This window comes from Cherax quadricarinatus, chromosome 2 (assembly GCF_038502225.1).
Source record: "Cherax quadricarinatus isolate ZL_2023a chromosome 2, ASM3850222v1, whole genome shotgun sequence".
NCBI lineage: Eukaryota > Metazoa > Arthropoda > Malacostraca > Decapoda > Parastacidae > Cherax > Cherax quadricarinatus.
In genome coordinates, this window is record NC_091293.1 from 12,122,241 (window position 1) to 12,137,864 (window position 15,624).

The 15,624-nt window shown below is 45.2% G+C and overlaps 1 protein-coding gene across 1 annotated transcript in view; it reads left to right on the forward strand.

Moving 5' to 3' along the window:
* Positions 1-272: 272 nt before the first annotated feature.
* The window catches only part of LOC128704412 (cytochrome P450 4c3-like), a 48,532-nt gene continuing 33,180 nt past the window's right edge, over positions 273-15,624 (forward strand). Inside the window, exon 1 of the mRNA XM_070087337.1 lies at positions 273-379. Within this exon, the coding sequence (XP_069943438.1) occupies positions 317-379 (63 nt within the window). The 5' untranslated portion in view covers positions 273-316. The remainder of the gene's footprint in view (positions 380-15,624) is intronic.

A 15,624-nucleotide genomic window follows, 5' to 3' on the forward strand; every position in this document is an offset into this window, starting at 1 on the left:
ACACCACCTGCTTCCCATCTGTCCAGGCTATATATATATATATATATATATATATATATATATATATATATATATATATATATATATATATATATATATATATATATATATATATATATATATATATGTGTGAAAGTGGTGAAGAGAAATGGTATAAAATCTCTTCACGATTTATTAAGACACAATGGTAGTATAGAAACAGTGACAATAGAAGATCGCATAACACTGCACTTCTTTTTATCCACTAAAAATGTTTCTGACGTGTGTTGCAGTACTCTTCAAGTTAGGTGTCTGGTTGGTGAGAGAGTACGGCCAGATGATGCGAGTGTGGATAGGCATGTCTCCCCTTGTTATCATCAGCGGCGCCAGGCAAGCAGAGGTAAGATAACGTGGGATAAGGTAAAATAACCTAAAGAGTTATGCAGCAATTCTCTATGATGCAGATTTCATACCTATGCCTTTTAAGGCACAAATATGTACACGACAGTCTTGCATCATGGAGACGTAGCCTAGTTAAGTCTCTTAACAATCTTACTGAAGGGAATTTTCTGTACAATATAAGCTATGTATCTGTACAGGAATGAGGATACTTTAGCTTTGTTGCTGTCTCAACCTTTCTGCAGCTACACCCAGAAGACTCCTCCGATGTGAAACAGCTGTTCTATAGCCCTGTAGCTGATGAGGACTAAGTAAGCGAAAAGGAGAATAATTGCCCCAAAGGAGTGTTATATCAGTATATCATTCAGTCAGTGAATGACAAGTCAACTTACAGTTTTGGGCTCTATGGCCTGCAGATGATAAGCTGTTTTGGTAATCTAGTTAGGTTATGCTTTAGTTACCTGCTGTGCAGCTATATACTAAATACATGCTTAACCAGACCTACCTGGGTATATGTATCGGACCCTTAAGAGTTACCCCAATATCCACTGTCCTGATTGAAGAACAGTGTCTTACAGTGCGCTGTTAGTCTATATAGTTCTCAATACACACTGTTACACTACACTGTCCTTCAATCTTTGTCCTTTCGCAGTAATGTCACTACATGAAGCTAAGCACACTTCCTTGTAATCGTTCTACGGCAAATATTAAGACTGTCCGAGGCACAGCAATGCGCGAAACACTGGCGTCTTTGCTAGTTCTTATAGCGTGAAGCATGAGTTCCTTGTACCAGCTCTTATTTCAGTCTGATCGTCCTGCTGTGGCTTCGCCATGTGTGCCCTCCTGTTAAACACTGCGACAGTAGTTAACACAAGATGCTTGATTCCTTGTTGTCTGGGCATAGACGATAGCTTATGATAGCCTCTACTTGTAAATAAAGTGGGTGCAGGGTTTTCCTTAATTTTTCTGCTAAGTAAAGACAGTCCTTTTTATCATTAACCCACCCTATGGTTGCAACACTGATCTCTTGCAAGCAGTGGCTTAATTATGACATAATCTTTAGGTTAATGATAAGCTTGGGGAAAGTGATCACAAATCACTCAGTTTTTATATATCATGGAATTCCCCTAATAATGACAATCAAGTCTCTGTCCCTGACTTCCGCTTGGCTGATTTCATAGGACTGAAAAATTACTTGGGTGGGCTGAACTGGAATGACCTGACTATGGGTCAGGTAGGTGGTGATGATTGCCGATATGACGTTTTCCAGGGCATGGTTCTAGCTGCTCAGACAACTTATGTTCCAAATAGGGAAAACAGATCAAGCAAAAATGATCCTAAATGGATGAACAATAGATTAAAACATCTCATTGGTCAAAAGAGAGCCATATATAGGCAGATCAATAGAGGAGAGGTGCAATTAAGAAATCAATATATTCAGTTAAAAAGAGAAATAAAAAGGGAATAAGAAAAGCAAAAAGAGTTGCAAGGGAATCGAAGACTAACCCAAACGGATTCTTTCAGGTATACAGAAGTAAGGTCAGGGACAAGATAGGCCCACTCAAAGGTTATTCAGGTCAGCTCACGGACAGTGATAAGGAAATGTGTAGAATTTTTAACACATACTTCCTCTCAGTTTTTACACAGGAAGATACTAGCGATATTCCAGAAATAATAAATTATGTAGAACAGGATGATAATAAACTATGCACAATTAGGGTCACAAGTGACATGGTCCTTAGGCAAATAGATAAATTAAAACCTAACAAATCCCCAGGCCCTGATGAACTGTATGCAAGGGTTCTAAAGGAATGTAAAGAGGAGCTTAGCAAACCTCTGGCTAATCTTTTCAATATATCACTACAGACTGGCTTGGTGCCAGATAAGTGGAAAATGGCAAATGTGATACCTATTTTCATAGCAGGTGACAGGTCCTTAGCTTCGAACTATAGACCAATAAGCCTAACCTCCATAGTGGGAAAATTTATGGAATCAATAATTGCCGAGGCGATTCGTAGCCACCTTGAAAAGCACAAATTAATCAACAAATCTCAGCATGGTTTTACAAAGGGGCGTTCATGACTTACGAATTTATTAACTTTTATCACTAAGGTATTTGAGGAGGTAGATCATGGTAATGAATATGATATTGTGTATATGGACTTAAGTAAGGTTTTTGACAGGGTCCCACATCAGAGACTATTGAGGAAAATTAAGGCACATGGAATAGGAGAAGAAATTTTTTCCTGGATAGAGGCATGGTTGACAAATAGGCAGCAGAGAGTTTGCATAAATGGGGAGAAATCAGAGTGGGGAAGCGTCACGAGCGGTGTTCCACAGGGGTCAGTGTTGGGCCCCCTGTTGTTCACAATCTACGTAAACGACACTGATGAGGGCATAAAGAGCGACATAAGCAAGTTTGCCGACGACACCAAAATAGGCCACCGAATTCATTCTGACGAGGACATTAGAGCACTCCAGGAAGATTTGAATAGACTGATGCAGTGGTCGGAGAAGTGGCAGATGCAGTTTAATATAGACAAATGCAAAGTTCTAAATGTTGGACTGGAAAATAACCATGCCACATATAAACTAAATAATGTAGATCTTAATATTACAGATTGTGAAAAAGATTTAGGAGTTTTGGTTAGCAGTAATCTGAAACCAAGACAACAGTGCATAAGTGTTCGCAATAAAGCTAACAGAATCCTTGGCATCATATCAAGAAGCATAAATAATAGGAGTCTCCTCAGGTTGTTCTTCAACTCTATATATCCTTGGTTAGACCTCATTTAGATTATGCTGCACAGTTTTGGTCACCGTATTACAGAATGGATATAAATGCTCTGGAAAACATACAAAGGAGGATGACAAAGTTGATCCCATGTATCAGAAATCTTCCCTATGAGGATAGACTGAGGGCCCTGAGTCTGCACTCTCTAGAAAGGCGTAGAATTAAGGTGGATATGATTGAGGTGTATAAATGGAAGACAGGAATAAATAAAGGGGATGTAAATAACGTGCTGAAAATATCTAGCCTAAACAGGACTCGTAGCAATGGTTTTAAGTTGGAAAAATTCAGATTCAGGAAGGATGTAGGAAAGCACTGGTTTGGTAATAGAGTTGTGGATGAATGGAACAAACTCCCGAGTACAGTTATAGAGGCTAAAACGTTGTGTAGTTTTAAAAATAGGCTAGATAAATACCTGAGTGGGTGTGAGTGGGTGTGAGTTGGACCTGATTAGCTTGTGCTACTAGGTCAGTTGCCGTGTTCCTTCCTTAAGTGAATGTGACCTGACCTGACTAGGTTGGGGCATTGGCTTAAGCCGGTAGGAGACTTGGACCTGCCTCGAATGAGCCAGTAGGCCTGCTGCAGTGTTCCTTCTTTCTTATGTTCTTATGACACACGCTGGTACAGCATCAGCTTCCAATTAAATTGTTGATCATGCAGAAGCGATGCCTGCCCCTTCTGAGAGGGTTGAAAGGGCTGAAAATGGCTGAAGGGGCTGAAGGGGCCAATATCCACCTCCCTGGAGAAAATATCTCCATACTTACGTCGTGGAGACGTAGCCTAGTCTCTTAACAATCTTGCGTCGTGGAGACGTAGCCTGGGATAATCTCTAAACAATCCTGCGTCATGGAGACGTAGCCTAGGCTAGTTTCAATCTTACGTCATGAAGACGCATCTTGAACAAGTTTGTTAAAATCAAACAGCATAAATTTATCTCTAGACACACAGCTGCTATGAAGTTTTTATGACAATAAATTCAATTGTTTTTTGTTAGTTCATGGGAAGAGAGCAGTTACTGAAAGAAGGAATACTGCAGCAGATCTACTGGCCCATGCGAGGTAGGTCCAATTCTCTCACCTGCTTAAGCCAATGCCTTAACATAGTTAGGTCAGGTCACATTCATTTAAGGAAGGAGCACGGCATCTGATCTAGTAGCACAAGCTAGCCAGGTCCAACTCACACCCACCCACACCCACTCATGCATTTATCTAACCTATTTTTAAAACTACACAACGTTTTAGCCTCGATAACTGTACTCAGGAGTTTGTTCCACTCATCCACAACTCTATTACTAAACCAGTGCTTTCCTGTATCCTTCATGAATCTGAATTTTTTCCAACTTAAAGCCATTGCTGCGAGTCCTATCTAGGCTACATGTTTTTAGCACGCTATTTACATCCCCTTTATTAATTCCTGTTTTCCATTTATATACCTCAATCAAATCCTCCGTAATTCTTCTCCTTTCTGGACAGTACAGATTCAAGGTCCTTCAATCTATCCTCATAGGGAAGATTTCTGATACATGGGATCAGTTTTGTTATCCTCCTATGTACATTTTCCAGTGCATTTATATCCATTCTGTAATACGGTGACTAGAACTGTGCGGCATAATCTAAATGAGTCCTAAGCAATGATATACAGATTTGAAGAACAACCTGAGGACTTCTATTATTTATACTTCTAGATATGAAGCCAAGGATTCCGTTAACTTTATTGCAAACACTTATGCACTATTGTCTTGATTTCAGATTACTGCTAACCAGAACTCCTGAATCCTTTTTGCAACATTAATTAAGAAAAGGATTTAGGAGTGACTAGTGAGATGGCTAGGCTCACGTTGAATGTTGATAATGATTTATTCGGGTTCACAACATATGTTTTGCGGATTTTCGTATATTAATACAATATTTTATGCAATAAAGACCACAGTAAACAGGTGATGTCACAATATGAGAAATAACCGCAGTGAAAAAATGGGATTTGGATGAGCTTTCGTGATTTCTCACACCCGGCATCGCTTAGAATTTCACTGTTTTCTCACTGGTTATTTTGCACGTTTTTGTTAATGTACGAATACACCGGAGAACACACTAAGGGTTACCTGGTGCAACCCCTAAAAAAAAAAATTAAACAATGGAGGCTTTGTTCCTTTGTGCGTGGAAGTTATGTTTTGTTTACATGTTAAGTGCGACAGAACACTGTGGTTTGTTCTCTTCGTTCTTACCGGACACAGGACATCAACACCCTGATGTACATATCTCTCGGTGTATTTACATTGAGAGGTATATATCTCCTAACGTATATGCACTGAAAGTTCACTTTAATTCTCGTTTCCGGGAATATGTCTCCTTGACAGGTTATGAACAGGAGGCAGGCATTCTTCAAGACCCCCTCGAGTACAAGAGGCAGGCAGTCTTCAAGACCCCCTCGAGTACAAGAGGCAGGCAGTCTTCAAGACCCCCTCGAGTACAAGAGGCAGGCAGTCTTCAAGACCCCCTCGAGTACAAGAGGCAGGCAGTCTTCAAGACCCCCTCGAGTACAAGAGGCAGGCAGTCTTCAAGACCCCCTCGAGTACAAGAGGCAGGCAGTCTTCAAGACCCCCTCGAGTACAAGAGGCAGGCAGTCTTCAAGACCCCCTCGAGTACAAGAGGCAGGCAATCTTCAAGACCCCCTCGAGTACAAGACAGCCTCTAAGTTAACCCCATTAACCAACCAACTCACTAAACCATCTTCAAGAACATGATCCTGCATCTCTTTTTACTGAGATGTTATAACATCAACATCATAATTATAAATACAATAATGAGGATGATGATGATGTTGATAATAATAAGAATAAGAAAAATAATGAAGATGAATGTTCAGAGAACCAACAAGTTGATAAATTAGACACATGTGCAACACTTGAGTACCTTTACTGAGGAAACTTTTCGCCACAAAGTGGCTTCATCAGTCCATACAAAGGATAATGGTGAAGAAAAGGAAGAGTTTGAGGCAATCAGTCAGTCAGCCTCAGCCTAACCATTAGGCATGACCTACTTCCACATGTGAATTACTCAAGTGTGTCACAACCTACGACTGCATCACCTCATCTGCCTATAAGCAGTTACTTCGCACATATCCTATATTCTTTTCAACATTGATAGACTCATTGCGTCGACTCAAGGCTGAGGGACTGATTACCTCAAACTCCCCCTGTTCTTCACCATTCCTTGTATGGACTGATGAAGCCACTGTGTGGCGAAACGTTCCCTCAATGAAAATACCCAAGTGTTGCACATGTGTCTAATTTATCAAGAAAAATAATATTTTTATATTTTATTATTATCATTATTATTAGTAGTAATAGTAGTAGTAGCAGCATTTAAAGTAATATTAATGGGAAAGCGCTAAACCCGCATCCGATACACAGCTGACGGGGACTGGAGGGAGTCAGTAGGTTTGATCCATTGAAAGGGAAGGTAGCTTCAATTCACAAGATCAAGAGCCAGTATCAAGACACCCCGAATACCTGTACCTCTGTACCACTGTGGTACAGCCCCACACTTGTTCCTCTTTACCACTATGGTAAAAGTGTGGGAGTGTACCAGAGTGGTACAGAAGTACAAGTGTGGGAGTGTACCATAGTGGTATACAGAGGTACAAGTGAGGGACTGTATCTTAGTGGTACAGGGTACAAGTGCGGGATTGTACCATAGTGGTACAGAAGTACAAGTGTGGGATTGTACCATAGTGGTACAGAGGTGCAAGTGAGGGACTGCAACATAGTGGTACAGAGGAACAACTGTGGGAGTGTACCGTAGCGGTACAGAGGTAAAACTACGGTACACTATAGTACACTCACACTTTTACCTCTGTACCACTAGGGTACACTCCCACAGTTGTTCCTCTGTACCACTATGTTGCAGTCTCTCACTTGTACCTCTGTACCACTATGGTACAATCCCACACTTGTACTTCTGTACCACTATGGTACAATCCCGCACTTGTACCCTGCACCACTATGATACAGTGCCACACTTGTACCTCTGTAACACTATGGTACACTAACACACTTGTACTTCTGTACCACTGTGGTACACTCCCACACTTTTACCTCTGTACCACTATGGTACACTCCCACACTTGTTCCTCTGTACCACTATGGTAGAGTCCCACTTATACCTCTGTACATCTATGGTACACTCCCACACTTGTACCTCTGTACCACCATGGAACACACCCACAATTATACCTCTGTACCACTATGTTAGAGTCCCTCACTTGTACCTCTGTACCACTTTGGTACACTCACCCACTTGTACCTCTGTACCACTATGGTAAAATCACACACTTGCACCTCTGTACCACTATGTTACAGTCCCACACTTGTACCTCTGTACCAAAATGGTACAATCCCGTACTTGTACCTTGTACGACTATGAAAGAGCCTCACACTTGTACCTCTATAACACTATGGTACACTCCCACACTTGTACCTCTGTACCATTATGGTACACTCCCACACTTGTTACTCTGTAACAGTATTGTAGAGTCCCACACTTGCACCTCTGTACCACTATGGTACACTCCCACACATGTACCTCTGTACCACTATGGTACACACCCACACTTACCTCAGTACGACTATGGTACACTCCCACACTTGTACCTCTGTACCACTTGGATTCAGTCCCTCACTTGTACCTCTGTACCACTATGGTACACTCCCACTGTTTCTCTGTACCACTATGGTACACTCCCACACTTGTACCTCTGTACCACTATGGTACACTCCCACACTTTTACTTCTATACTACTATAGTACACTCCCACACTAGTGTTTCTGTACCACTACGGTACACTCCCACACTTGTACCTCTACACCACTGTGGTACACTCCCACACTTGTAGCTCTGTACCACTGTGGTACACTCCTGCACTTGTACCTTTGTACCAGTGTGACACACTCCCACACTTGTACCTCTGTACCACTGTGGTACACTCCCGCACTTGTACCTCTCCACCACTGTGGTACACTTCCACACTTGTACCTCTGTACTACTGTGGTACACTCCTGAACTTGTACCTCTGTTCCACTATGGTACACTCCCACACTTGTACCTCTCTACCACTTTGGTAAACTGCCACACATGTACATCTGAACCACTTTGGTACACTCCTACACTTGTACGTCTATACCACTGTGGTACACTCCCACACTTGTACCTCTCCACCACTGTGGTACACTCCCAAACTTGTACCTCTGTACCACTGTGGTACACTCCCATACTTCTACCTCTGTGCCATTGTGGTACACTCCCACGCTTGTACCTCTGTACCACTGTGGAACGCTCCCACACTTCTACCTCTGTGCCACTGTGGTACACTCCCACACTTGTACCTCTGCATCACTGTGGTTCAGTCCCACACTTGCACCTCTGTACCACTGTGGTACACTCCAACACTTGTACCTCTGTACCACGGTGGTACACTTCCACACCTATGCCTCTCAACCACTGTGGTACACTATCATACATGTACCTCTGTACCACTGTGGTACACTCCCACACTTTTACCTCTGTACCACTATGGTACACTCCCACACTTGTTCCTCATTACCACTATAGTAGAGTCCCACTTATACCTATGTACCACTATGGTACACTCCCACACTTGTACCTCTGTACCACCATGGAACACACCCACAATTATACCTCTGTACCACTAGGTTAGAGTCCCTCACTTGTACCTCTGTACCACTCTGGTACACTCCCCCACTTGTACCCCTGTACCACTACGGTAAAATCACACACTTGCACCTCTGTACCACTGTGGTACACTCCAACACTTGTACCTCTGTACCACTGTGGTACACTCCCACACTTGTACCTCTGCACCACTGTGGTACACTCCCACACTTGTAGCTCTGTACCACTGTGGTACACTCCTGCACTTGTACCTTTGTACCAGTGCGACACACTTCCACACTTGTACCTCTGTACCACTGTGGTACACTCCCGCACTTGTACCTCTCCACCACTGTGGTACACTTCCACACTTGTACCTCTGTACCACTGTGGCACAATCCTACACTTGTACCTCTGTACCACTGTGGTACGTTCCCACACTTGTACCTCTGTACCACTGTGGTACACTCCCACACTTGTACCTCTGTACCACTGTGGTACAATCCCACACTTGTACCTCTGTACCACTGTGGTACACTCCAACACTTCTATCTCTGTACCACTGTGGTACACTCCCATACTTGTACCTCTGTACCACTGTGGTACAATCCAACACTTGTACGTCTGTTCCATTGTGGTACACTCCCACACGTGTACCTCTGTACCACTGTGGTACACTCCCACTATTGTACCTCTGTACCACTGTGGTACACTCCAACACTTCTATCTCTGTACCACTGTGGTACACTCCCACACTTGTACCTCTGTACCACTGTGGTACAATCCAACACTTGTACGTCTGTTCCATTGTGGTACACTCCCACACGTGTACCTCTGTACCACTGTGGTACACTCCCACTATTGTACCTCTGTACCACTGTGGTACACTCCAACACTTCTATCTCTGTACCACTGTGGTACACTCCCACACTTGTACCTCTGTACCACTGTGGTACAATCCAACACTTGTACGTCTGTTCCATTGTGGTACACTCCCACACGTGTACCTCTGTACCACTGTGGTACACTTCCACACTTGTACCTCTGTGGTACACTTCCACACTTGTACCACTGTACCAATGCGGTACACTCCCACACTTGTACCCCTGTACCACTGTGTTACACTCCCACACTTGAACCTCTGTGGTACACTTCCACACTTGTACCTATGTCGTACACTTCCACACTTGTATCTCTGTACCACTGTGGTACACTCCCACACTTGTACCTCTGTACCACTATGGTACACTCCCACACTTGTACCTCTGTACCACTGAGGTACACTCCCACACTTGTACCTCTGTACTATTGTGGTACACTCCCACACTTCTACCTCTGTGCCACTGTGGTACACTTCCACACTTGTACCTCTGTACCACTGTGGTACACTCTCACACTTGTACCTCTGTACCACTGTGGTACACTTCCACAATTGCTCCTCTGTACCACTCTGGTACACTCCCACACTTGTACCTCTGTACCACTGTGGTACACTTCCACACTTGTACCTCTGTACCACTGTGGCACACTCCCACACTTGTACCTCTGTACCACTGTGGTACACTTACACACTTGTACCTCTGTACCACTCTGATACACTCCCACACTTGTACTCTCTGTGCCATTGTGGTACACTACCACACTTGTACCTCTGTACCACTCTTGTGCACTCCCACACTTGTACCTCTGTACCACTGTGGCACACTTCCACACCTGTACCTCTGTACCACTGTGGTACACTCCCACACATATACCTCTGTACCACTCTGGTACACTTCCACACTTGTACCTCTGTACCACTGTTGTACATTCCCACACTTGTACCTCGGTACCACTGTGGTACACTCCCACACTTGTACCTCTGTGCCACTGTAGTACACTCCCACACTTGTACCTCTGCATCACTGTGGTTCAGTCCCACACTTGCACCTCTGTACCACTGTGGTACACTCCTACACTTGCACCTCTGTACCTCTGTGGTACACTTCCACACTTGTACCTCTGTACCACTGTGGTACACTCCCACACTTGTACCTCTGTACCACTGTGGTACACTCCCACACTTGTACTTCTGTACAACTGTGGTACAATCCAACACTTGTGCCTCTGTTCCACTGTGGTACATTCCCACCCTTGTACCTCTGTACCACTGTGGTACACTTCCACACTTATGCCTCTCAACCACAGTAGTACACTCCCATACATGTACCTCTCTACCACTGTGGTACACTCCCACACTTTTACCTCTGTACCACTATGGTACACTCCCACACTTGTAGCTCCGTACCACTGTGGTACACTCCTGCACTTGTACCTTTGTACCAGTGTCACACACTCCCACACTTGTACCTCTGTACCACTGTGGTACACTCCCGCACTTGTACCTCTCCACCACTGTGGTACACTTCCACACTTGTACCTCTGTACCACTGTGGCACAATCCTACACTTGTACCTCTGTACCACTGTGGTACGTTCCCACACTTGTTCCTCTGTACCACTGTGGTACACTCCCACACTTGTACCTCTGTACCACTGTGGTACAATCCCACACTTGTACCTCTGTACCAATGTGGTGCACTTCCACACATGTACCTCTGTACAGCTGTGGTACACTCCCACATTTGTACCTCTGTACCACTGTGGTACACTCCCACTATTGTACGTCTGTACCACTGTGGTACACTCCCACACTTGTATCTCTGTACCACTGTGGTACACTCCCGCACTTGTACCTCTGTACCACTGTGGTACAATCCAACACTTGTGCGTCTGTTCCACTGTGGTACACTCCCACACTTGTACCTCTGTACCACTGTGGTACACTTCAACACTTGTACCTCTGTGGTACACTTCCACACTTGTACCACTGTACCAATGTGGTACACTCCCACACTTGTACCTCTGTACCACTGTGTTACACTCCCACACTTGTACCTCTGTGGTACACTTCCACACTTGTACCTATGTGGTACACTTCCACACTTGTACCTCTGTACCACTGTGGTACACTCCCACACTTGTACCTCTGTACCACTGTGGTACACTCCCACACTTGTACCTCTGTACCACTGAGATTCACTCCCACACTTGTACCTCTGTACCATTGTGGTACACTCCCACACTTGTACCACTGTACCACTGTGGAACACTTCCACACTTGTACCTCTGTACCACTGTGGTACACTCTCACACTTGTACCTCTGTACCACTGTGGTACACTTCCAAAATTGTACCTCTGTACCACTCTGGTACACTCCCACACTTGTACCTCTGTACCACTGTGGTACACTTCCACACTTGTACCTCTGTACCACTGTGGCACACTCCCACACTTGTACCTCTGTACCACTGTGGTACACTTACACACTTGCACCTCTGAACCACTCTGATACACTCCCACACTTGTACTCTCTGTGCCATTGTGGTACACTACCACACTTGTAACTCTGTATCACTCTGGTTCACTCCCACACTTGTACCTCTGTACCACTCTTGTGCACTCCCACACTTATACCTCTGTACCACTGTTGTACATTCCCACACTTGTACCTCCGTACCACTGTGGTACACTCCCACACTTGTACCTCTGTGCCACTGTGGTACACTCCCACACTTGTACCTCTGCATCACTGTGGTTCAGTCCCACACTTGTACCTCTGTACCACCGTGGTACACTCCCACACTTGTACCTCTGTACCACTGTGGTACAATCCAACACTTCTGCCTCTGTTCCACTGCGGTACATTCCCAAACTTGTACCTCTGTACCACTGTGGTACACTTCCACACTTGTACCTCTGTGGTACATTTCCACACTTGTGAAACTGTACCACTGTGGTACACTCCCACACTTGTACCTCTGTACCACTGTGTTACACTCCCACACTTATACCTTTGTGGTATACTTCCACACTTGTACATATGTGGTACACTTCCACACTTGTACCTCTGTACCACTGAGGTACACTCCAACACTTGTACCTCTGTACCACTGTGGTACACTCCCACACTTGTACCTCTGTACCACAGTGGTACACTCCCACACTTGTACCTCTGTACCATTGTTTTACACTCCCACAATTGTACCTCTGTACGACTGTGGTACACCTCCATACTTGAACCTCTGTACCACTGTGGTACACTCTCACACTTGTACCTCTGTACCACTGTGTTACACTTCCACACTTGTACCTCTGTCCCACTCTGGTACACTCCCACACTTGTACCTCTGTACCACTGACTTACACTTCCACACTTGTACCTCTGTGCCACTGTGGCACACTCCCACACTTGTACCTCTGTGCCATTGTGGAACACTACCACACTTGTACCTCTGTATCACTCTGGTTCACTCCCACACTTGTACCTCTGTACCACTCTTGTACATTCCCACACTTGTACCTCTGTGCCATTGTGGTACACTCCCACGCTTGTACCTCTGTACCACTGTGGTACGCTCCCACACTTCTACCTCTGTGCCACTGTGGTACACTCCCACACTTGTACCTCTGCATCACTGTGGTTCAGTCCCACACTTGCACCTCTGTACCACTGTGGTACACTCCAACACTTGTACCTCTGTACCACTGTGGTACACTTCCACACTTATGCCTCTCAACCACTGTGGTACACTCCCATACATGTACCTCTGTACCACTGTGGTACACTCCCACACTTTTACCTCTGTACCACTATGGTACATTCCCACACTTGTTCCTCTGTACCACTATGGTAGAGTCCCAATTATACCTATGTACCACTATGGTACACTCCCACACTTGTACCTCTGTACCACCATGGAACACACCCACAATTATACCTGTGTACCACTAGGTTAGAGTCCCTCACTTGTACCTCTGTACCACTCTGGTACACTCCCCCACTTGTACCTCTGTACCACTATGGTAAAATCACACACTTGCACCTCTGTACCACTGTGGTACACTCCAACACTTGTACCTCTGTACCACTGTGGTACACTCCCACACTTGTACCTCTGCACCACTGTGGTACACTCCCACACTTGTAGCTCTGTACCACTGTGGTACACTCCTGCACTTGTACCTTTGTACCAGTGCGACACACTTCCACACTTGTACCTCTGTACCACTGTGGAACACTCCCGCACTTGTACCTCTCCACCACTGTGGTACACTTCCACACTTGTACCTCTATACCACTGGGGCACAATTCTACACTTGTACCTCTGTACCACTGTGGTACGTTCCCACACTTGTACCTCTGTACCACTGTGGTACACTCCCACACTTGTACCTCTGTACCACTGTGGTACAATCCCACACTTGTACCTCTGTACCAATGTGGTGCACTTCCACACATGTGCCTCTGTACCGCTGTGGTACACTCCCACACTTGTACATCTGTACCACTGTGGTACACTCCCACACTTGTATCTCTGTACCACTGTGGTACACTCCCACACTTGTACCTCTGTACCACTGTGGTACAATCCAACACTTGGACGTCTGTTCCATTGTGGTACACTCCCACACTTGTACCTCTGTACCACTGTGGTACACTTCCACACTTGTACCTCTGTGGTACACTTCCACACTTGTACCTCTGTACCACTGTGTTACACTCCCACACTTGAACCTCTGTGGTCCACTTCCACACTTGTACCTATGTGGTACACTTCCATACTTGTATCTCTGTACCACTGTGGTACACTCCCACACTTGTACCTCTGTACCACTATGGTACACTCCCACACTTGTACCTCTGTACCACTGAGGTACACTCCCACACTTGTACCTCTGTACCATTGTGGTACACTCCCACACTTCTACCTCTGTACCACTGTGGTACACTTCCACACTTGTACCTCTGTACCACTGTGGTACACTCTCACACTTGTACCTCTGTACCACTGTGGTACACTTCCACAATTGTACCTCTGTACCACTCTGGTACACTCCCACACTTGTACCTCTGTACCACTGTGGTACACTTCCACACTTGTACCTCTGTACCACTGTGGCACACTCCCACACTTGTACCTCTGTACCACTGTGGTACACTTACAAACTTGTACCTCTGTACCAAACTGATACACTCCCACACTTGTACTCTCTGTGCCATTGTGGTACACTACCACACTTGTACCTCTGTATCACTCTGGTTCACTCCCACACTTGTACCTCTGGACCACTCTTGTGAACTCCCACACTTGTGCCTCTGTACCACTGTGGCACACTTCCACACCTGTACCTCTGTGCCATTGTGGTACACTCCCACACATATACCTCTGTACCACTCTGGTGCACTTCCACACTTGTACCTCTGTACCACTGTTGTACATTCCCACACTTTTACCTCTGTACCACTGTGGTACACTCCCACACTTGTACCTCTGTGCCACTGTGGTACACTCCCACACTTGTACCTCTGCATCACTGTGGTTCAGTCCCACACTTGCACCACTGTACCACTGTGGTACACTCCTACACTTGTACCTCTGTACCACTGTGGTACACTTCCACACTTGTACCTCTGTACCACTGAGGTACACTCCCACACTTGCACCTCTGTACCACTGTAGTACACTCCCACACTTGTACCTCTGTACCACTGTGGTACACTCCCACACTTGTACCTCTGTACCACTGTGGTACAATCCAACACTTGTGCCTCTGTTCCACTGTGGTACATTCCCACTCTTGTACCTCTGTACCACTGTGGTACACTTCCACACTTATGCCTCTCAACCACGGTAGTACACTCCCATACATGTACCTCTGTACCACTGTGGTACACTCCCACAC